Source organism: Arachis hypogaea, chromosome 12 (genome assembly GCF_003086295.3).
Source record: "Arachis hypogaea cultivar Tifrunner chromosome 12, arahy.Tifrunner.gnm2.J5K5, whole genome shotgun sequence".
NCBI lineage: Eukaryota > Viridiplantae > Streptophyta > Magnoliopsida > Fabales > Fabaceae > Arachis > Arachis hypogaea.
In genome coordinates this window covers 3,450,211-3,473,918 of record NC_092047.1, presented here as the reverse complement: position 1 = coordinate 3,473,918, position 23,708 = coordinate 3,450,211, and the positions used below count along the sequence as shown (strand labels likewise).

At 35.6% G+C, this 23,708-nt stretch overlaps 3 protein-coding genes across 3 annotated transcripts; 2 read left to right on the top strand and 1 right to left on the bottom strand.

Annotated features, from left to right (window-relative positions):
- Nucleotides 1-431: 431 nt before the first annotated feature.
- On the top strand, nucleotides 432-2,993 carry LOC112726409 (large ribosomal subunit protein uL18). The gene is made up of 8 exons (XM_025775787.3): nucleotides 432-569; nucleotides 1,111-1,180; nucleotides 1,282-1,373; nucleotides 1,603-1,729; nucleotides 1,868-2,064; nucleotides 2,144-2,278; nucleotides 2,391-2,560; nucleotides 2,662-2,993. Exons 1-8 carry the CDS (start codon nucleotides 567-569, stop codon nucleotides 2,774-2,776), a joined length of 909 nt encoding a protein of 302 aa, XP_025631572.1. The 5' UTR covers nucleotides 432-566; the 3' UTR covers nucleotides 2,777-2,993.
- A 587-nt stretch (nucleotides 2,994-3,580) lies between these two features.
- On the bottom strand, nucleotides 3,581-6,552 carry LOC112726410 (glyoxylate/succinic semialdehyde reductase 1). The gene is made up of 8 exons (XM_025775788.2): nucleotides 6,321-6,552; nucleotides 5,541-5,651; nucleotides 5,333-5,434; nucleotides 5,063-5,164; nucleotides 4,619-4,734; nucleotides 4,388-4,466; nucleotides 4,125-4,295; nucleotides 3,581-3,856 (listed from the first exon to the last, which is right to left on the bottom strand). The coding sequence occupies exons 1-8, from the start codon at nucleotides 6,423-6,425 to the stop codon at nucleotides 3,767-3,769; spliced, it is 876 nt and encodes a 291-aa protein (XP_025631573.1). The 5' UTR covers nucleotides 6,426-6,552; the 3' UTR covers nucleotides 3,581-3,766.
- Nucleotides 6,553-18,280: 11,728 nt separating this feature from the next.
- On the top strand, nucleotides 18,281-23,089 carry LOC140176571 (uncharacterized). Its single transcript, XM_072208096.1, has 5 exons — nucleotides 18,281-19,565; nucleotides 19,998-20,275; nucleotides 20,531-20,735; nucleotides 21,282-21,652; nucleotides 22,568-23,089. The coding sequence occupies exons 1-5, from the start codon at nucleotides 18,281-18,283 to the stop codon at nucleotides 23,087-23,089; spliced, it is 2,661 nt and encodes an 886-aa protein (XP_072064197.1).
- Nucleotides 23,090-23,708: the final 619 nt, after the last annotated feature.

Below are 23,708 nucleotides of genomic sequence, written 5' to 3'. Positions count from 1 at the left end.
GTTTAAAAGTTTTTTTATTGGTAAATAAAAAAATACTTGGTAATAATATTTTGAAATAGAATTTGACAAAGCATACACAAGAGGTTATGAATTTAAATTGAAGAGTCTTTATTCTTTTAATTTAAAGGAATAAGAATAGTGTTGGATATTCATTCGAATTGAAGTCAACCATTAAATGAATTTCAACATCTAATAAATTTAGATATTAACCTAACCAATTAATTTGGTTTTGCCTTTTTTTTTTTTTCCCTCTTCTGTTTAGTCAAAAAAAAAAAAAAATACTATACTAGCAAGCATGATTTGAGTATTTGGAATAAGCATGTTTTTGTTTCTCTTTTTAAATTTCGCCTGAGGCATAAATAGTAAGAGGAGCAGAAAACCTGGCCCAAAATAGCTAGGGCCCATTTGTTACCCTAAGGAATAACCCGAACAAATTATGATCCGACCCACAGAGAAGCAAATGCCCATAAAAGCCTAAAACCTTGGCTAACCCTAGTTCCATCCCTTCACTCTTTTCCATTACACCTCGTGGGAAGAGATCGAGCTACAAGCGCAGCTCAACAACAATGGTGCGTAAATATTCAACCTTTTCCGTATATTCTATCCTGTTCCTCATACGTTCTAGGTTTTGCGTTTCATTGTGCCGTTTTCTGATCTGAACTTTAATCTGCATGGTTTGTTTAGCAAATGATTTCGATTCCTCTGTTTCCTGAGAATTTGAGCTGTTTCTGTGTGTTGTATAGCGTTGAAAATCATGATTTTATTTATCTGTACTTGATGAGAAATTTCTGGAGTTTTGAGGTTGAGTTTGCCCAAAAAATATGTTAGGGTTTATGCTTTGGATGTGCTTATCACTACTAAAGGAATTCACACTATCATGATATAAAAGTTGAATCTGTTAAACTCACACAAAGTAGCTTTTTTTTAGTCATTTCTAATGTGTATATAGGATTTGCTCTCTCTGTATTTTAATACAACAGAAAATACAAGTCTTCTGTTTTAATTTTTATTTGTTATGTGTTGTAATGGGTGAGTTTTGGAGTAAACAAACCCTACAATTTTATTTTATTACAATCTCTGTAACTATTATTTTTTTATTGCATAATGTAGGTATATGTTAAGGCCCAGAAATCTAAGGCCTACTTCAAGAGGTATCAAGTAAAGTTTAAGAGAAGAAGAGGTATGGTGCTTTTATTTTAATCTTTGTTTCTTTTGTGTTTGTTATTGTTCCTACATGGCTTTAAAATTGTTGGTGACATTATTAAACTGAAAAATGTGCAGAGGGAAAGACCGATTACAGGGCCAGGATTCGGTTGATTAACCAGGACAAGAACAAATACAACACTCCAAAGTATCGCTTTGTTGTGCGATTCGTATCCTAATGATGTGTGGAGATTTACATTTCAATTGCTTGCAACTATGAGAAAAGCATTTAGATTTTGCACCGATTCTCCCTGTTTGCTTGTTTCTTGCTTTTATTGTCTTAAAATTGACTATAGTTTTAGTTATTACAAGTCCATAGCTATTTTGATCAAATCATTTATCTGTTTTTAAGTCAGTTTAGCTGTTATTTCCTTGGGTAGTCCTTAACCTCATTATTAGACAAACAAGGATATTGTTGCACAAATAACATCGGCTAGCATTGCTGGTGATATTGTTCTTGCAGCAGCTTATTCTCATGAATTACCCCGCTATGGTCTTGAAGTAGGCCTTACTAACTATGCTGCAGGTACTTCTATCGATATCCTTTCTCCCCTCCTTCCTCAACGATCATTTGTGTGTGAATTTTCATAGTCGATTGTGTTGTCTGCATTTCTCTCTGTACAGTTTTTTATCCTTGTGACTGAATCTCTTAAGATGTGGCCAGCTTATTGCACTGGACTTCTCCTTGCTCGTCGAGTCCTTAAGATGCTTGAAATGGACGAGGAGTATCAAGGAAATGTCGAGGCTACTGGTGAGGATTTCTCTGTTGAGCCTGCTGATACCAGGAGGCCATTCCGTGCTCTTCTTGATGTTGGTCTTATCAGGACCACAACTGGAAACCGTGTGTTCGGTGCCCTTAAGGTATGTGCTATTATATTGCAATGGTAGCTTCTGTAATCTATTTTTTGCTGTTTGATTGACTAATTGAGATGGTTTACAGGGAGCTTTGGATGGGGGTTTGGATATCCCTCACAGTGAAAAGAGGTTTGCTGGTTTTGACAAAGAGAAGAAGGAGCTTGATCCCGAAGTTCACCGCAAGTATATCTTTGGTGGACATGTTGCTTCTTACATGAGGGTGTGGAAAAAAAAAATCTTACTTAGGCGCTACTTATTGTAAAATTCTAGACAATATTTTTGTTTTTTCATAAATTTGGACGACAATTTAACTTGTTCCATATATTATGCAGACTTTGCAGGAAGATGAACCTGAGAAATACCAGTCACATTTCAGTGAATATATCAAGCGAGGAATAGAGGCTGATGGAATTGAGACTCTGTACAAAAAGGTTCATGCTGCCATTCGTGCTGATCCTACCATCAAGAAGTCAGGGAAACCTGCTCCTAAGGAGCACAAGAGGTATACATCTGATTTATATTCATGAATTCAACTATATTTGACAACTATAATGTAACACATTTCCTGAGGTATTCTTTTTCTTTTTCCTCTTTTACTTTCAGGTACAACCTCAAGAAGCTTACCTATGAGGAGAGGAAGAATAAGTTGATTGCACGCTTGCAGGCTCTCAACTCTGCTGCAGGTGGGGATGAAGATGATGATGAGGATGACGATTGAAACCTTTTCAAGGATGCATCACGAGTGCTACTTGTTTAGAACTTCTCAGAACTCATTTAGATCATTACTTTCTTTAAAATTTTTTATGCTTGTACTTTCGACATTTTAGCCACCAATTTTGGATACTTTTTGGAGACTTGGTCAAATTTTGTGTTAGCCTGGATTAATGTGTTTTACTTGTTGGTATGGTTCGAAAGATAAGTCTTTTACCATAAAATTGCACTTTTATATTATCCTAACTTTCTACAACGTGCCTATTATGAATTTTCTTTTCATGGAGATAACTGGAAGATTGGAAATAAAACAATACTGTCGGCATTTTATATTGTTTCTTTGGTCATTGGTCCAAGTTTTTATTTTCTCCGGTAAAATAGACATCTAAGAACTAAGATTATACAATGCTTTGCGGCATGGTACTTTGTTGAGTTGTTGCATGTCATGAAATTTGTACCAGTTGTTGCATGTCATGAAATTTGTGTCCAACAGTATTTTAATAAAAAAGAAAATGTTTCTCCAAATGAAACAGTATATATTATTTGTTAAAATATTTTATGCCTTTTATATAATTGAAAAAAATGTTAATATAAAAAAATCAATTTATATTTAATATATATGCATGTCTCTCAAAAAATTGGAATTATTGTCTGCGTCCTAGCATGTACATCATAGATATAATCTCCAATGTACAAATATATTAGCTAATGCTTATTAGCGTAAGAGAGTTTATGCTTGTATATAATTTAAAACTAAAACTTAATACTTAACTACTTATAAGACAAATAAAACCATTTGCAACTTGGTTCATAGCATCCAAAACAATGATATCCAGTGTCCACTATGGATGTAAACGTCATAATTTCATGTGTCCGATGTAGGAAAAAGTTTACAATTCATCCAAATATATTATAATTGTAACCTATGCTCAAACAGAAGATTGAAACACTTATTGGCCATATCAATGGCTCAATCAATTTGCAGAGTTAATGTCTCTCAAGATGAATGATCAGGTTTTTTCAAAGTCTCATGGACTGCTGAAAAGTCAAGGTCTCCCAATCCCATGCTTCTGGCTTTCTTGAAAGCCTACAAGACAAATAGGAAGATATACAATTTAAGAAACAAAAAGAGAAGAAACAGGAAGAATCCTTTTCTGTTGTAGTTTGATAATCATCAATTTATATCAGTCACATGCACATAAAGAGCTTAAGATCAGAAACAATAGTAGTCATTTGATCCTTAAACTACACATCAAGTTTGTTCTTCCTTAAACTTATACAACCTTTCTTGACGAATTTTGTATTAGCAATTCATCCTGAGATTTTCATGCAAACAAAAAAGGAATTAGTATTACCTCATTTGCCGCAGCTGCTATAGGCATCGGTACAGCATTTTCGTCTCCGAGGGCGAGGGCTAATCTCATGTCCTTCTGCTGATGTTTTAGTGGAAAAGCTGGGGAGTAATTGTTTTTGAGCATTGAGGGTCCTTTCATTTTAAACATGGGGTTAGCAATGGCACCTAGATCCTGATAGCATCAAAAAGCACAACGATTATGCTTTCAACGACAATAAAAGAGAACAACAAATAGTGTCCCATTCATTGGTCACAAGAAATTACCAGCACGTCAAGAAGAGTCGAAGGGTTCAATCCACTTCTTCCGGCTAGTGTGAGTCCCTCGGAGAAAGCATTCATCATACTGCAACATGCATAACATAAAGAACAAGTATAATAATGCAATTTCGACTTTTTTTGTCTTCAGCTTCCAAAAAAATGTTCTAAGCCGTCTTGGTCGACCCCCTTTCCCCATCTAAATTAGAAAGCATAGAATTTGACAAACAAAAAGATTACCTGCCCATTATCATGTTAACAACAAGTTTCATTTTTGCGCCATTTCCAACCTCACCAAGATGGAAAGATTTCTTTCCTAATACATCAAATGCTGGCACTACTTCATCGTACAATGCCTATGTATCAAAATAGTCAACTTCTAAAGATTAATATACATGAGGTTCCATTGGCTACTTAATAGTTTTTCAATTTCCTGAAAAGTTAGTCCGCAGCAATGAATACACATAAGACTACTTGAGCACATGGATATACCAAAGAATTCCAATTTCTTAAGTATACATCTGATTCCAATGTACAGCAGAAGACCATGATAGCAAAGATAAAATCAGAAATTATGTCTGAATAATTCAATTCCTTCAAGCAGTTAGAAGTTTAGCACAAAAACATGCAGTGATGCAAGCATGGTGATTGAATATCTATTCACAATTTCAGAGTTAAGAATACCTTGTCCCCCGCGGCAAGTATTACTAGTTGCCCATCTTCGGCAGGCTTCTTGCTACCTGAAACAGGAGCTTCAAGGAAGGAACCACCTTTCGATTTGATTGCCTGCAGAAATCAAATTTGTGTGTACTCAAATTAGATGATATCAGAAAGAATACACAACATGTTTATCAAAAAATTATACTAAAACAAAATGAAGAAAATTTATGAACTTGGAATGAAGGGAAATAGACTTTTTCATTAGCAGGATAAACATCAAAAGGCTATGCTAACCTCAGATATCTTCGAAGATGTATCTGCATCAACCGTTGACATGTCAACATAACCTTTTCCATTACCAATTTGCTCAAGAACACCATCTTTATCAAATACAACCTAAAAAATTATCACAAAATGCAAGTTAAGTAAAAGCAACATAAGTTGCATGGAAAATTTTAAATTATATAATATACTATAAAAGAAACTATATATAAATGCGCACCGATAGAGCAGCTGAAGGATCAGACAACATTGCAATTGTATACTTGCATTTCTTGATCACAGCTGCAGGGGTTTCTCCAATTGAAGCACCATGTTCCACAAGTTCATCACACTACAAATTAGATTATTAGAGGTTGCAAAAGCATGGAAAACTTTAGGCCACTAGCAGAATATTCAAAATCAAAGTTCATAGTACTTTTATGGTGAGAACTTAATGCTTAATAATATACAAAGAATAGGACATATAAACACCCATACTACAAATTACATAAACTTTCTCTAATTTGTTCCACTTTTCTTCCCCCCACCCCCCAAACACAATTTTGTTATCTTCACTAATTTGATATCATGTAAACAACGTGTGAAAAATTCAGACTGGTTGCTAAACTGCTCTCCAAAATTCTTGGAATTATGTATCAGCAAATATAACTTTCTGCATAATTTCTTCCTTTTAAGTATGATTATTGCACATGAAATGAAACTATAAATTAAAAAGAAAAAAAAAAGAAAACTGAAAAACCAATAGCGAATGCAAAATAAATAAATCAAAATCCAGAACCATTAATAACCAATATTATGTAGGAAGAAATTATAATAAAAAAAATCAGATTTTTATTTTTTTTCAAAGTGCAAGCCAATTGAGATTTGGAGCTGGAAAAATAAAATTTTGGTAACACCCCATATGATGAATCAGATTGAAAATGGAAGGTTCGAGAGTGAAGTTGCAGGAACAGTAGGAATTGCATTGAATATGAGAAGGGAAGTTAGAGAAAGTTAAGACCTTTGAGAGAGTCCTATTCCAAACAGTGACCTTGAATCCATGGCGTAGAAGGTTCATGGACATGGCCTTGCCCATTATCCCTAGACCCAAGAACCCTACCTCCATTTCTGATTTCTCTCTCTCGTTTCAAATCAGCTAGTGAAGGTTGATCTCTCAGTCTCAGTAGTACACCTTGTACTCTGAAGAAGGAAAGGCCCTTCCTTTATAATAAGTATTTACTATTTAAAATTGTGCATGTTTAATACTTTAATTGGTTAAAAAAAGAGGAATTAATTATTGAAAAAATTATTTTTTATACTAAAATGATTAAAAAATTATAATTTAATTGATATTTAAAAAGGAGGACCTAATTATTTTTATATATAAAGTTAATAATATCCTTAATTCGTTAATTCTCTACTCATATTTTACAAAATAATAGCAATAAGAATTTGAGTTTCATAGTCAATTTGAACAAATAAAAAGTAAAATGACTTAACTCACCTAAGAATATAGTTATCAATTTATAGAAAATTTTGGTCTTTTTCATTAAATATTAACTAATTTAATCATTTTTTAGTAATTTTAGTATAAAAACTCTTTTACCAAGTAATTTGTATGTCTAAGTGACTATACTTTCCTAGAAACAAACAATTTTTTAAATAAAATATAAGACAACAAGTAACATTAGCAATCCTAACTAACTTGGGTTGGTCGAGTGGTCAACTCACTCGTCCGCTTAAGTAAGTGTCGGGAGTTCGAATCTCGCCTTGACCATGCCAATCGGATTAGGGAATACTATTTGGGTAAAAAAAAAAAAAAAACTAACACTAGCAATCCTAATCTTAATAACATATATTTAAGATAAGAATTGTGTTTAGTGGTATATAATTAAACATTAAAGACAAAATTTTAGAAGAACCGGTTGTTAAAAGAACCTAAGAACAACATTAAGAATATAATATAATAGATTTTGTTAAGAATTTATGTCCCTAAAAAGCTAGGACTTGGAAGTGAACATTTTGTTAAAGTCTTTTATACTAAATTAGTTAAAACATAAACAAAATTGCTATCTGAATAACAATACATTTTAAAGAGAGAAAAAAAAGGAGCTTATTTTTCCTTGAACTTGGCAAAAATTATTAATATATCACCGTCCTAAACCCATCATTCTGAATTACTCAAAGGCGATGATAACAATATGGGAAGTAAAATTATTACAAAATCTCCTCTCAATAATATGTTGAGAAGGAACACACAGAGATAGTGGCACCATTATTTGTTATTTTATTCATACTAAAAGGTTTAACACAAATATATATTTTTTGTTTTGTTAATTAAAAAATAATTCAAATACATAATATTTTAATAATAATTGTATTTTCTACAAATATAAAAAAAAAATCTTTGATGTATGAATAATATTATTGAAAATTTATGTGTTAGTATTATCATATGTTTGGCCAATTGTTACGGAAATTGTGATTGGTGGGAGTGTACAAGTAAAGTCCAAGGATGAGTGATGGGTGGATGTATTCCATTCCTGTGTTTTCTATTTTTCTCTCATTCGGTGAAATCAGATTCCAACATACTTTCACTCTGCAAACTCTGTTTCATGTGGATTCTGGTGGACTCAAATTATTTCGCTTAGTTACACTGCTGTCCAAAATGCTGGGAGGTCTTATTCCCTATGATTTTAGACAATAAAAAAAAAAAAGAAAAAAAAAGCATGGTATATTAATATTGCGGAGTCTTTTTCTTATTATTTTGGTAAACAATTTTTCTTTCTTCTTTTCTATTATGGTAATAATTTCTCTCTTTTAATTTAGGTTTCCGTGTTGATTTTTTTTTAAGAGTAAACACTTCATTTAATTTTAAAAAATTTTATATCGCATACTTTAATTTTTTTTTTTTAGAAGTTAGACGAATTGATTGTTGATGTGTTGGAAGAAATTAATTTATTTTATAATAATATTTTAAAGTTTAATTGTCTCATAATAAATTTATTAAAAATTTATTTATCTAGTATATTTTATTAAAATCAACAGAAAGATGACAAAAATAATTATTGAATATTTTAAAATAATAAAAATTTATTAAATACTAAAGTGTTTGATTTGAAATTCGTTGATTATTAATTTGATTTTTTTTTCATTTTTTCATAAGTACTAAGAGTTATGATAAATATTTTACATGTATATAACTGAATAAAAAAAATATTATATGTGTATATTGATACATATTGATTTATATTTTTTTTAATTAAATAAATAATTATTAGAATAATTAAACCTGTCATAAATTTAATAGAATAATCACACTTACAATAGACATATAATCAAACCTACAATAACATAATATTTTTATGAAACACCAAATATATATATATATATATATATATATATATATATATATATATATATATATACTTTTCCATTCTTAAAAATTACATATTTTCTAATAGCGAAACTTATTTTTCCTTGAGCTGGGCAACAATTATTAGCATATCATTGTCCTAAATCATCGTTCAATTAAAAGCAATCATGACAATATGGGAAGTAAAATTATTTTGGAATATTTTATCAATAATGCCTAATGGGGAAGGATGGTACCTCGGGAGCACAGGGAAACGCAGTGAGGGACGTCCCGGAGGTGGCTGCCTGTGGCAATGCCCGGGGGGCAGGAGCAGGGGCTAGGCAGGGCACAGTTAGCCATTTAGAAGGCGAGGGGACACAGAAAGAGCAACGCCAGGAGAATCAAGCAACCTGGGCATTGGCTGTGGAATCAGGAGCGGTTTTATGCGATGAGGAAGAAGATATTATGGCGATTTTGCAAGCACAAAATGAAGAAATAGCAGCTAAGAAAAAACTGGCGAAGCAAAAGGAAAAGGCGAGAAGGAGTCGACCAAAAAATCAAAATAAGGTGAGCAAATCTTTATTTAAATGATTGTGAGCTGTTGGAATATTAGGGGGTGGAGGGGGACGGTAAATTAAGCATGCTGAAATCTTTGAAGAATAAATATAATTTGAACATGTTGGGATTGCTTGAAACAAAAAAAGAAGTGATTACTAAATATGAGGTTGCAAGGCTTTGGGGATCTAGTACTGCTGGTTGGGAGTTTGTGGAATCTGCAGGAATGGCGGGGGGTCTGCTATTAATTTGGGATGAAGGAGTGTTTCAAGTAGATCAAAGGTATAAAGGTGAGAGGTGGCTGTGTGTTGAAGGCGTTTTAACAAAGACCAACTTCCGATGTGCTTTCTGTTTGGTGTACGGGGCGCATGGGAGGGAGGCAAAGAGGGAGGTGTGGGAGGAACTGAGCTATGTGGCGGGGTTGTGTCAGATTCCTTTCTGTTTTCTCGGAGACTTTAATGAAATTCTACAAGTAGAGGATCGTAAAGGAGCTACTAGCTTGATGGCGTCATCGGAGGAATTTAAGGAATGGGTGCGAGACATGCAGTTGATAGATTTGCCTCTTACTGATAGGAAGTATACATGGTTTAGGGGGCGTTCCTGTAGTCGGATTGATAGGGTGATGGTTAATGTTGAATGGACTGAGGTGTTTCCGGATATTAGGATTAAGGGTGTCCCAAGGGGATTGTCTGATCACTGCCCAGTGATCATGGAACTAACAAGAGTAACGGGGCCCCCTAGACCATTCAGAAGTTTAGACGCCTGGTTTACGCATGAGGGATTTCTGAGAATGGTGAAGGATGAGTGGCGAAGCCTCGGAGAAGCGCAGTTCCCGTGCAAGCTGAGGGCTCTAGCAATACAACTGCGGCAATGGCACAAGGATAACTTCCGGGACATGGATAAGAGACTCGTGAGGTTTGAGGAGGAGCTCACCAAGCTGGACAATTCAGTCAGTGATGGAGTTTATGATGGTACAACGGAGGCTAGAAGGAAGGCACTTGTGAGCTTTTGTTCAAAATGGTATATTAGAAAGGAAATGCACTGGAAACAGATGTCTCGGTCTAAGCATGCTGCAAACATGGATAGGAATACCAGATACTTCCATAACATTGCTTTGGCCAGAAGACGGAATAACAGGATTGATGCTCTGATATAGGATACTAATATAGGATACTAATATACTATCTACCAATTTATTATCAATAATAATTAATTATTATATTTTAAACACGTATAAAGAAACATATCTAAAAAATACATCTGCAAAGACACTTCTATTAGACACAGTCATAAAAAAACATTTTTATTAGACACATCACAAAAACACTTTCATTAAACGCAGTCATAAATAAGAGTTGGTAACGTAGCGAAATTGCACCATAAAAAGTACGCTACTTATGAGCAAGAACCCAGTGATGTCCTTGTTGTACATCCCCATCCTTCATTTTGGCTTTCTAGTTTCTACACTGGGTGTTTTCGGCGCAATGTCATATTGTTTGCTCAAACCAAGTTCCGCCATGAGAAGACAAACATGAGTGAGAAATTCTCCTCCTCTTCGGAGTCGCTGACCATGTGCCTCCCATTCACACTGACTTGCAGCATAAGTAAGCATCTCTATCCACACATTACATATCACTTCCCATGAGAAACTCTGATCTTCAATCTGTAAAGCAAGGCGGCACCCTTCATGGAGCAAAGACTTGCTAGCCCTTTCCCTTCGAAGTTGTTGGAGTGGCTGGTGACACTGCCTATGCATTTGAATAAGCGATTTTGAAGCGCTTGCAGCATCTTTCACTGGCTGCTGGTTGCGATGCAATATACTTGTGGCTTCCCTGAAAGTGTTCCGAAGGTGAGTAATCCTGTTGATCCATTTAGGCAGCATGAGTGGACGCATGAGTAAAAGATACAACATATAATCGGATATTCTTTTGCTCGCTTCCCTGTAGTCCTTTTCGGATTCTTCTATTCTAGAATAATAGCATATATCGGTTGCAATATGCCAAATGAGTAAGCTATGACCAAATTCAACGTCAACGCTCCAGCTAATATTTTGGAAGTCAATCAAAGCATTGTCACCTTTATAAGAAAGCAATTTCTTGAGAAAATTATAATCAAATCCTTGTCTGCTGTACGGCTCTCGTTTTTGTGTGAGATGCGGCGGCAGCAGTGGCGGAACTTGAAACAAAATTTTGGGGGGGCCAGATAGAAAATAATTGTCAAAATATTTTTAATATGAACCCCATTTAAGATAAGCTCGTCTAATCTCATCTCTCTGGTTCTCTCTGGTTTGGGTGATATTGCCAAATTTAAAGCCGTTTTTCAAGATCTCGTTCCAAAAAGTTAAGGTTAATGACGCCAGGACGTCGCTTGGATCACCAAAGGTTAACAACCCCACTATGGTGACATAGTTTAGATTCACCAGATGTAATTTTTTGAACTTTTGAAAGTTATATCTCACTTTCTTTGTGATTCATTAAAGTAGAAGAACTATCTACAGGTGTTGATATTGTAAAAGTTATATGTTCTCCTTCTTAAATATTAGTCTTTCTCTTAAAAAATGTATCAATTCTTTGATTTTTCATTATTATTTTATATAAAAATTTGTAAAATATGTAAAGAAGAATTTAGAAGGACAAATATTAAAATTTATAATATTTATTGAATTTTTTTTATCAATTTATACAAATACAATAATATTAATACTTATTGAATATTCTATTATTTTTTATTATATAAAAAATTAAATTAAATAAATAGTAAAATATAAAATAATATTAAATTAAATAAATAAAAATATCTATTTTTTATATTTGAACTTAAAGATAGAGAGAGTGTTGTTTATTGAATTTATTAGATACTTTAAGTCATAGTAAAGTATTTAAGTCAATTGAACTATTTTTTATCTTCTGAAAAAATACTACTAAATTTTTTATAAAAAGTTTGGGGGGGCCATGGCCCCCCCTTGTCTGAACTAAGCTCCGCCACTGGGCGGCAGGACACGGAAACATGGACAACACTTGTTTAAACAGTGTTTTGAAAGCAGAGAGACATGGGCAGTGGACATATTTATCACGAAGGACAATGATGGATACGGAATTTGGAAGAGTGGACATGGACAATTTTATAAATTTTGTTTTCCTTTTTTTTCACTGTTACCCATTTTTATTTTTCCTATTGCGTTGTTCAGAGATACTTTTTTCTTCCTGTTTTTCCTCTATCTCTTTCTTTTTCAGGTACTCTCTCCTTCTTGTATAATTTTTTATTGGGGGTAGATAATTCTTTTCTTTTTATCGTTTTACTTTAATACCATTTTAACCTTATATTATATTATTTGATTTGTAATAAAAATAATAACAAAAATAATTAATCTTAAAACTTTTGAAAGATAAATATTAGCAAAAGTAAAATTAATCTTTTAAAATGCTAAAAAATAATTTATAAATTATAATTGATTTTATATAATTTAAAGAAAAATCAGTTTTTAGATAAAAAAAATAGTTTTTTAAATAAAAATAGATTTTTATATGCAAAAACTAATTGTTTTTCATGTAAAAATTGATTTTTTTTTTAAATTAATTTTTTATTTAAAATTAATTTGGCTTATTAACTTAAACAAAATTTTTTATTAATCAAACTCAAATTTATTTTTTTTGTTAATCTTAACCATATGTATTCCTACATATTAATAATAAATTTTAAAATAAAATAATTATATTTATAAATTTTATTTTAATATAAATACTAATATATTTTTTATTAAAATTTTTTGCCTCTTCAAATATTTTTTTCAAGTTCCGTCTGTACTCCTACGTACTCTCATTTTTTATTAAATTAATTTGTATTGAGGTAGAAAATTTGGAATCACAGGGCTATTTTAGTCATTTCATATAATATTTTAGTCTTGTCCATGTGTATCCAAACATAATACTAAACATTACGTTAGTGTCTTGTCCATCGTATCCAAACATAATACACAAAAAATAATTTTTAGTGTCTCCGTTTCAGTGTCATGTTCTGCCCTGTCTCTAAAAACAAACGCAGCCTTTGAGCATCTGCATCTTCCCATGTCCTTTGCCAGTATAATTCTATCATGAAAAGAAAATTGTTTCCAATGCATCTTGTTACCCTCTTCTTCATGCAAAAATTCAACAAGTTGTGTTGAGCTAACCCCCTGACCACCTTTTCTGACAAGACAAAACCTAGCATATGAAATTCTGCAGTGAACTATGTTTGTTGACTAGCCAATTCAAAGTTCAATCCGAGAAAACAAGGGACACAAATGCATAAAGCTCGAGTAAAATAGCCCCAATAAGTAAACAATATGTTATATAAATGTCAACCCTTGAGTACTCATGCACATGAACATTATGGAAGACAACACATGTAGCTAGAGCAGACACTATGCATAAAACACTAATGAAGCGGAAAATGAGACCTCGTAGACAGTAAATTGTAGCTGATTTTGTGTAAAGCAAGTCATACAAAAAACCCAACTGGACCTCAACCAGTTTAAAAGCATAATTACTCTTGTTCCGTCCGTTGGCTATAATTCGGCTAAGGTAAAACTATAAATCGGAATATAATTAAAACTAAATATACACGTGATATTTCAGGAGTACGTGGAGAGTACGTACTTTGATCTCCTAACAGACTTATCCTATTAAATCAAACAACTGCGTGCCAACCCAAATGGGTACAGGAATCTCTCCGCAAATCTCTCTAAAGAAGAGCACTAAAGAGCAGTTATCACCCACTCAATAACAGCTCCACAATATCAGACTCACTAAGTAACTCTATAAATATATCTACTCCTGACATGAAGGAGGTACGTTATTCACTCTGAATATCATCTCTATTACTCACACTCTTACTAACTTGAGCGTTGGAGTGCCTTTGCAGGTGCCCACCGCTGCCGTTCTTGAAGGAAGGAGAGGCGAGCTTGAACTTGCAACTCAACTAGCTCTACCTCAGAATCGGCTATCCACACAGGAACAACTCTGTTCCTCATAATCCTCAATGTTCTCCACACATTCCTTTTTCATCAATGGGTAGATTCGCAGACCCTCTGCTAAGCTTAGGCTCAGATTGGCATAGAGACGCTTGAGCACAGGAAACAAGTAGTATCCTCTGTGAACATACTCCAGCTGGGGACTGCCATAACGGTCATTGAGACTTGGAAGTTGTATGCACTGAGCGGAGAGCAAAGATTCTTCAAGTTGTTCTGGGCTAGCTGATCTCAGAACCAAGTGCGTTCTGCATACTTAATGATCCCAGAAACAAACACTGGTATAGCTATAAAAGTGAAGGCACTGGTGCTCCAAGATCTTAAGTAGATATAAAAAGCCACGGAAACTTGGACAATTAGACCGAGCAAATGCCGTAGCCATAAAGTGTTGTCTTCTAAGGCGTAAGCAGTGATTGTGTCAGGACCTCCGAGATGGAGGAGAAGGAAGGGAGCCCAAATGGCCTGCAGGGTGTAGTTCCTATCTTGTTTGCCTACATCTCCTTGGTTTCTGGCAAGTGTGCCCAGCGAAACTGTGGCTAACCAATCTGCTGACAGATATGTTTACCCAAACCACGATGCTGATGAAGTTACCACGGGCACGCTTCCTCCATGAGCCACATATGATGAGGATAACCTGCCATGTTAGGCTTAGCAAAACCAGCGTCCTCAGCTCCCATTCGTTTCACAGATGTTGCACGTCTTCTCGGAAGATCTCCATGTTCTTGTGCATTGTGCGCTCTTCTTAATTAAAAATAGACTTGGAAGTGAGAACATGAACCCCTCCAAGCTCCTCTGTGACGGTTTTTTATGATGCAGCAGTGCTGAAAACTCTCAAGAGATGGAGGAGGGAGGAAGAAGGTCAGAGGTCTTGATTATCTTGTTGGAAAAGTCGAGCGGGCCAGTAATTTTATTAAATTCTGGCCAGCATATAACTATCAAAAGAAAAATGAGTCTCACACTATTGAATAAAATTTTATACCATTAAAACATCATTGATGATTACTTGATAGATACAAATCACAAAAGTTATTAGTAGGGGTGTTCAAATTCAAACCGATCCAAATTAAACTGCTCATCCAATCCGATCCAAACCGAAAACCAATTAAAACCGCATTAATTCGGATTTGATTGGATTCTATTTTTTGCAAACCGCTGGATCGGATCGGATTTCGGATCTACTTTTCATAACCGATCCAATCCAATCCAAACCGCACAATGTGCTATAATATTATTATATTTACAATTATACTTATAATATGTTCAATTTGTTATACATTTTTCTATTATTCATGTATTATTATTATTTAATAAATATTTTATGTTCAAAATATTATTTATTTATTTATTTTAATTAACCTATAATTTTATTTCTATTGTTATATTATCGTTAGTTTTTTAAGATATTGTTAAGACTTGTTATGTCATTGTTGATTATTTAAAATTCGATGTTGAGACTTGTTATATGTATTTATTTTTTTTTATTTAAAAAACCGCAAATCCAAACCGATCCAAACCGCTTGTAATCGGATCGAATCGGATCGGATTTCTAAAAAAATTTCATCCAACCGCACCGCACATAAATTAAGCGTTCGAATCGGATGACTTTTTCTCTTAAAACCGAACCAAACCGCACCGCGAACATCCCTAGTTATTAGTCCCTAACACTCTATTTTATTTTGTCACTTTTTAAAACATGGTGATTGAGAACTCTCTCCGGTAATAATTGAGAATTATTTGAGTGTCCTCACTATAGTTATTGTTGTTTCCAATGGTATCCGGGCATTAATAAGCTCGACAAGTTGATCTGCCATTCGTTGATTATCATCAGTCATGCATTGATTAGTCATCATCCGCGTGAGCTCGAAAGACATTGGAGATTTCTGATCATCCGCCATCGTCAAGGTAAAAAACACGGGTAAAAAAAAAATTTCTATTCGCCTCACCGTGTGGTTGGTTGATCTTGTATTGCTCGTCCTCTTCCAGATGATTTTTGTAATTTTCTGGCCGGAAGAGATATAACTCGGTCAAGTAAGAACATGAATTATGGGTTACTTGCACAAAAAGACACACACAATGAAGTCAAGTCAAGGTTTAAAGTTTTTTTTTTTCAATTACTATTTATATATTAAAATTAACTATTAGTGTTTATGTGTATAAACACATGTGTAGTTTAATTTATTTTTAATATATATTTATATTCTAAATTTTTAGCATGTATTTTATACTAGTAACTAACTTTAGTGCATGACTGATTTTGATATACACCTAGCATAACTCTTTTTTTTAGGTTACGTAGTGGATTTCTCTTATGCTAATAAGTAGAATAAATAGTGTCCTCTAAACGGATTATAGCATACCAGTTTTCAGTATCTGAATTATAGCACAGTTTACAGCCGAGTTATAACAGGTAAATCACTAATAATTGAAAAACAATGTGCATTCAAACATTCGTTCAACGATGTTAAAGATTCTAATTAATCTTATTCGTTCTACCATAAAGCTTTTAGGATTATTGTTTCACTTTCTTTTATTTTTTTACCTTTAATCTTTTAGAAAAATACCAATTCAGCCATTTCTTATCTTAAATTATAGTTTTATTCTCAATTTTTTCTAAAATAATTTTATGTTCTTTAACCTTTATAATTACTAGTTTGTCCTCAATTTTTTTTAAAAGACTTTTATATCCTTTAAGCTTTAAAGTCATTCTTCTACCCTCAATCTTTTATAAAATGATTATTATATCATTTTATGGCATATTTATATTTTTATCTTTAAATTTTATTTTATTTACAATCTTATCTCTATATTTTATTATAATTAAAGTTTTATTCTTAAAATTTATCATAATTACAGTTTGTCTCTTAAATTTTATTTTGTTTATATTTTTATTCTTAATCTTTTGAATGTTTATGCTTTTATTTCTAAACCTTTTATATTTAGATTTTTATCTCATAATTTTTCTTAATCACACTTTTATCCGCTTTTTCTACTAATTTTGTCTAAGTTACTTATTTAGTTATTTATATTAATTTCTCACATAAATGATCGAAAATCTTTTCAACTGCTTTAACTTTGGCACAACCACATCAAAATTACATCATAGAACATCATTCAACAAATGGATAGTTGGTTTTAAAAGTCCCAATAATTTATTTATGAAGAACATTCGCATCACCGTCGAAGAACTTATATATTAGTCTAAAAGTATTATATTAGATGATAAAGTACATATAAACAAAATTTACATTTCATTTTTCAAATTAATTACGAAAATAAAACTCTTATCACTGCTAATTTTTTTTATACCTGATATGGTCGTCATAAACGAGCTATAACTCGGCATGGTCCGTTATAGCTCTTCCATTCATAAGCCATAACTCGGTCAGATAAATGCTCCGTCATAACCGACGACAAAACGGTAACGCAATCAAGGGACGTTACCTACCTTTTTGTAACCGACTTTAAACACTAAAGACGTAACAGCCGAGCAGTCTACCATATAAAAGCCAGGTAAAGTATTTTCTTCGGTAAGTGAGATATAGCACAATATACTGACTTAAGCTTCGGAGTGCCTTTGCAGGTATACTCCCCCCTCATTTGTTCGCGTTATTCACGTCACACCAGAAAAGAAAAGCTCGGAATTCAAGGATCGGACGATCAGCCTCAAAGCGCATAAGCTCAGTTGATACCTCTATTTCACAAGCAAGAACAATTGGTGCCCACCGTGGGGCCGAGGAAATCAAATTCTTCTTTTGGTCCCGTTACCCTTGCTTACGCCCATGGCTGACGTACCACCTCCTTCACTGTCCGAACTTATGCGGATGATAGCTGAGCTACAACAAGCCAATCAACGGATGGCGATGAAAATCAAATAATAGCTGCTCAAATCGCCGAGTTGAATCATGTTCGGATAAAACATGACGAGACTCATCATCAGCAACCAGAAGATAATGAACATCATTCTCAACCATTACACGTCTCGGAGACTATCCGATCCAACGAAGTTCAACCCGAAGATCACAAGGGAGAGTCCGACGAACTTGTGGGACCCTTCACAAAAGAAGTGATGAACTTCGAATTGCCAAAGAGATTCACCTTGCCACTAACCCTCACACCTTATGATGGGCTCGGAGACCCAAAGAAGTTTCTCAAAAAGTTCCGATCAATAATGATCGTCAACGGCGCATCAGATATTATTTTATGCCGCTGTTTTCCAAATTATTTAGACGGTCCTGCACTTGATTGGTTGTGTGCTTTGCCTGCAGGTTCTATCTCGCGATTTCAGCAACTGGCCAAGCTATTTGAAGATCACTTCGCTGGATCAGCAATATACCAGCATGATTCTGAATATCTGAATACAATCAAGCAAGGACAAAACGAAAGTTTGAAGGACTATATGACCCGTTTCACAAAAGTCGCCATCAGCATACCCGACCTCCATCCCGAAGTCCATTTGCACGCAATCAAGAGCGGCCTCCGACCTGGGAAGTTCCAGGAAATAATTGCGGTAGCCAAGCCCAAAACTCTTGCCGAGTTCCGGGAGAAAGCCAAAGGCCAAATCGATATCGAGGAGCTCAGACAAGCTCGAAAATCTGACAAACTGAACTACAGAGACGATGACAGAACTCCGAACAGTAAGAAAGGTTTTAAACTAACACCTCGCTTTGATTCTTACATGCAGTTTAACACTAAACGGAAGGACATCATCAAAGAAATTCTAAATTCAAAACTCATCAAGCCACCAAGAAAGGCCGGCACCTACCAAGACACTAAGAATGTAGACAAATCTAAATATTGTGCCTTCCACCAGAAGCAGGGCCACACCACTGATGATTGTGTGGTAGCAAAGGATCTTTTAGAACGTTTAGCTCGGCAAGGCCACCTCGATAAGTACATCGGTGGTCACATTCAAAAATGTTCCACACCTTCAAGGAACGAGGATTCATTAGAACAACAGCACCGAGGAAAAGAAAGGACAACACTAAATCAATATGAAAAGCCCCGAGGTATAATCAATTGTATTTCAGGTGGATACACCGGCGGAGGATCATCAAGCTCGGCAAGAAAACGATCATACCGAGCTAGATGCTCGGTAGATGGGTCCCGTCCTGATGCAACTCTCACAACACAACTCCCCCAAGTGACATTCACACACGCCGACTTTAATTCAAACATAAACAACTTGGATGACCCTGTAGTCATCACCCTTCAATTGGGCGATCTATTGGTAAGGAAAGTACTTCTGGATCCAGGAAGCAGCGCCGACGTTCTATTCTACACAACATTCCAAAAAATGAAGCTCAGCGACAACGCACTCCAGCAAACAGGAGGTCTCCTCGTGGGGTTCTCGGGTGAGCGATGACCAATATTGGGGTCAGTGTGGTTACAAACCACACTGGGTGAGCATCATGTTTCCAAAACATGTGATATTCAATATTTAGTTGTTGATTGCTTTAGCCCATACAACCTCATACTAGGCCGACCTTTCTTGAATAAGTTCAGCGCCATTGTATCTACAGTTCACCTGTGTGTCAAGTTCCCTTTGTAGCATAACCAGGTTGTAACAATCCATGGAGATCATAAAGAGGCGCGCCAATGCTACAACATCAGCATGAAGCTACCAACCCATTTCAAACAACAAGTCAACAACCTACACCACGCAGCAAACAACTCGGCATTAGCCGACCTTGACCCACGAGCCGACTTTCTGGAGCGACCTACACCATCTGGAGACTTACAGAAAGTATATTTTCATAATAATCCTAACAAATTTACTTATGTAGGTATATCCCTAGACGATGCTGAACTAAAAGCCATCACCACCTTTTTACAAACACAAGCCGACCTCTTCGCATGGACACCTTCCGACATGCCCGGCATCGATCCACAGATAATCAGCCACAAATTAGCAATAAACCCGTCTGCACGACCAGTACAACAGAAGAAACGGAACCTCGGCGAAGAAAAGAAAAAAGCATCATTAGAAGAAACTCAAAAGCTGATCAATGCAGAGTTCATCAAGGAAATCAGATTTACTACCTGGCTAGCAAATGTGGTAATGGTAAGGAAACAAAATGGTAAGTGGCGCATGTGCGTCGACTTTACTGATTTAAACAAAGCCTGCCCGAAAGATTCTTACCCTTTACCATCCATAGATTCTTTGGTAGATAACGCTTCCGGTTATGCTACCTTGAGTTTCATGGATGCTTATTCGGGTTATAATCAAATCCTCATGCATCCCTCTGATCAAAATAAAATGGCATTTATTACTGAATTCGGTAACTACTGCTATAAAGTTATGCCCTTTGGACTAAAGAATGCAGGAGCAACCTACCAGGGACTTATGGACAAAGTCTTCGCAAAACAAATCGACAGAAACATCGAAGTGTATGTCGACGACATGGTCGCCAAGACACAGCTCGGAAAAAACCATATTGACGACTTATCAGAGATTTTCGGGCAAATTCGCAACTACAACATGCGTCTAAACCCAGAAAAGTGCGCCTTCGCAGTTCAGGGAGGTAAATTCTTAGGTTTTTCACTGACAAACAAGGGCATTGAGGTGAATCCAGACAAATGCCGAGTAGTTCTGGAAATGACAAGCCCAAAAACCGTAAAGGAAGTCCAACGCCTCACCGGAAGACTGGCTGCACTATCCAGATTTGTTCCATGCTTAGCTTCAAAATCCACTCCTTTTTTCCGAACGATAAAAAAGAAAAACAAATTTCACTGGAACGACGATTGCGAGAGAGCTTTTCAAACACTAAAAACTATTCTCTCCTAACCACCGATCTTACAGAAACTCCATCAAGGGGAAGACTTATTCCTGTATTTATCAGTAACTGATTGGGCTATAAGCTTTGCTCTTGTTACAGAAAGGGACAAAACTCAATATCCAGTATACTTTGTCAGCAAAACTCTTCAACATGCCAAGCTCAATTACCTGAGAATTGAAAAGCTGGCTTTAGCACTAGTTTTCTCAGCAAGAAGACTCTGACCTTACTTCCAAAGTCATGTTGTCCATGTGAAGACTGATCACCCATTACGCCAAGTGTTACATAAACTAGAAATCGCCGGAAGACTTATTAAATGGTCAATAGAATTGTCAGAATTCGACATAAGGTACCAATCAAGAGGGCCGATTAAGTCCCAATTTTTAGCAGACTTCATTGCAGAACTAACTATCCCTTCAGAAGACGATCATACAAAACAATGGAGCTTATACGTCGACGGCTCATCTAACACCGAGGGTTGTGGTGCCGGAATACGTCTACAGTCCGATGATGGCTTTATTCTAGAACACTCATTGCACCTATCCTTCAAAGCTAGCAACAATCAATCCGAATATGAGGCCCTCGTTGCAGGACTCCGCCTTTGCTTAGACCTCCGCATTTCCACTCTAAAGGTATACTTTGACTCCTTATTGGTCCTACAACAGGTAAGCGACCACTTTCAAGTAAGGGATCCTCTCCTTTCTAAATACTTATTATTAGTAAAAGATTTGATCTCAAAGTTTTCAAATTTTGAAATTCAACACATCCCACGAGAACAAAACCAAAGAACCGATATCTTATCTAAACTCGGCAGCACACAATCCGACTTATCCACACTGTACCAATCCACTATTACATCACCAAGTGTAAGTCTAACAGATGTACTAAGTGTCACACAGGAACAGGGTTGGTAGGACGATTACATACAATATCTGAAAACATGTCAAATACCAAATAAGGTCGGCAACACAAAAAGATTCCGAAGACAAGCATCGTTCTTTACATTGATCAACGAAACTTCATACCACCGAGGATATACTCGGCCGCTACTAAAATGTCTCAACAAAGATGAAGCCGACCTAGCCCTGTCAGAAGCACATGAGGGCATTTGCGGAACACACACAGGAGCTCGGAGCCTAGCCTAAAAAATACTCCGCGCAGGTTTCTTTTGGCCAACCTTACAACATGATAGCAAGACTAAAGTTTAGACTTGTGAAAACTGTCAGAAACATACACCACTCATACATCTCCCTGCCGAACAACTACATTATTCCGACGTAAGTTGGCCTTTCTATCAATGGGGACTAGACATCCTTGGTCCATTCCCAACGGCACCGGGGCAGGTAAAATTTTTATTGGTTGCAATTGATTATTTCTCAAAGTGGTTGGAAGCCCAACCTTTAGCCAGAATCACATCACAACAAATAATTTCCCTTACTTGGAAGAATATTATTTGCCGATTCGGCATTCCCTATCATATCATCACTGACAATAGTCGCCAGTTTGCCGACCATAAATTTCAATCCTTTTTGCAGAACCTTAAGGTCAAACAACATTTTTCTTCCGTTGAACATCCTCAGACAAACGGGCTAGCAGAAGCAGCGAACAAGATCATACTACATGCCTTAAAGAAGAAGTTAGATGATGCCAAAGGACTTTGGGCCGAACTTATACCAGAAATCCTTTGGGGTTACAACACAACACCTCAGTCATCAACAAAGGAGACACCATTTCGCCTAGTATATGGCTCTGAAGCTATGATACCCTTAGAAGTCTCACACAGCTCGGTCCGAACTCAACTCAGCAATCAGGATGAAGCCCGGCGAGCCGAGCTGGATCTCATCGAAGAAATAAGGGAAACAGCCACACTGCGACAACGCGTGGCTCAGCAAGCAATCGCCCGACGACATAACAAATCGGTCAGAAACCGATCATTCCAAATTGGCGACTTAGTTCTTCGAAAGACGGAAACAGCTCGCCGACCTCCATCCCATGGAAAGCTCGCAGCAAACTGGGACGACCCCTACCGAGTTATAGAAGTCCTCGGCAACGGAGCATATAGACTAGCATCCATGAATGGTACAATACTACCTAACACCTAGAATATTTCCTCATTAAAGAAATTTTACAGTTAAACATCAGGGACAGGCTTGTACTCTTTTTCCTACTACCAAGATTTTTCCCAATGGGTTTTGCTTGGAGAGGTTTTAACGAGGCTAGCCTACCTGAACCTTTGTAACCAAGGGACTACCAATTCTATTATATGTAATGAACCTATCTCATTTTATACAAACTGTGTCACATTATCACGTTTGCTTTTACAATCAACAATGCTTGGCACGATTTCATCTATGATCAAACCTCAAAATGACAAACATCTTTGTCTAACATTCGAACCAAGCATATTCGGCAAACACTACATGGAATGTTCTTAACTGAATTCCTATCAATCGCACAAACAGCCGATCAAACAACTCAGCACAAATCAAAAACGAATATAGATAAGGTCAAACAAACTCTATTAATGACCTCCAAAATAGTTACTGTCAATAATGTATCATCAATTACATTATCCATCAAAACATAAAAACATTTTACCAAAACAAAACTACATTAAAATACTAAATATTCTCTGCCTCATCTTCGGCAACACCATCATCCTCAACCATCTTCCCATCTCGGACGATCTTACTAGGATCCAACTTAAAAAAATCGACACCT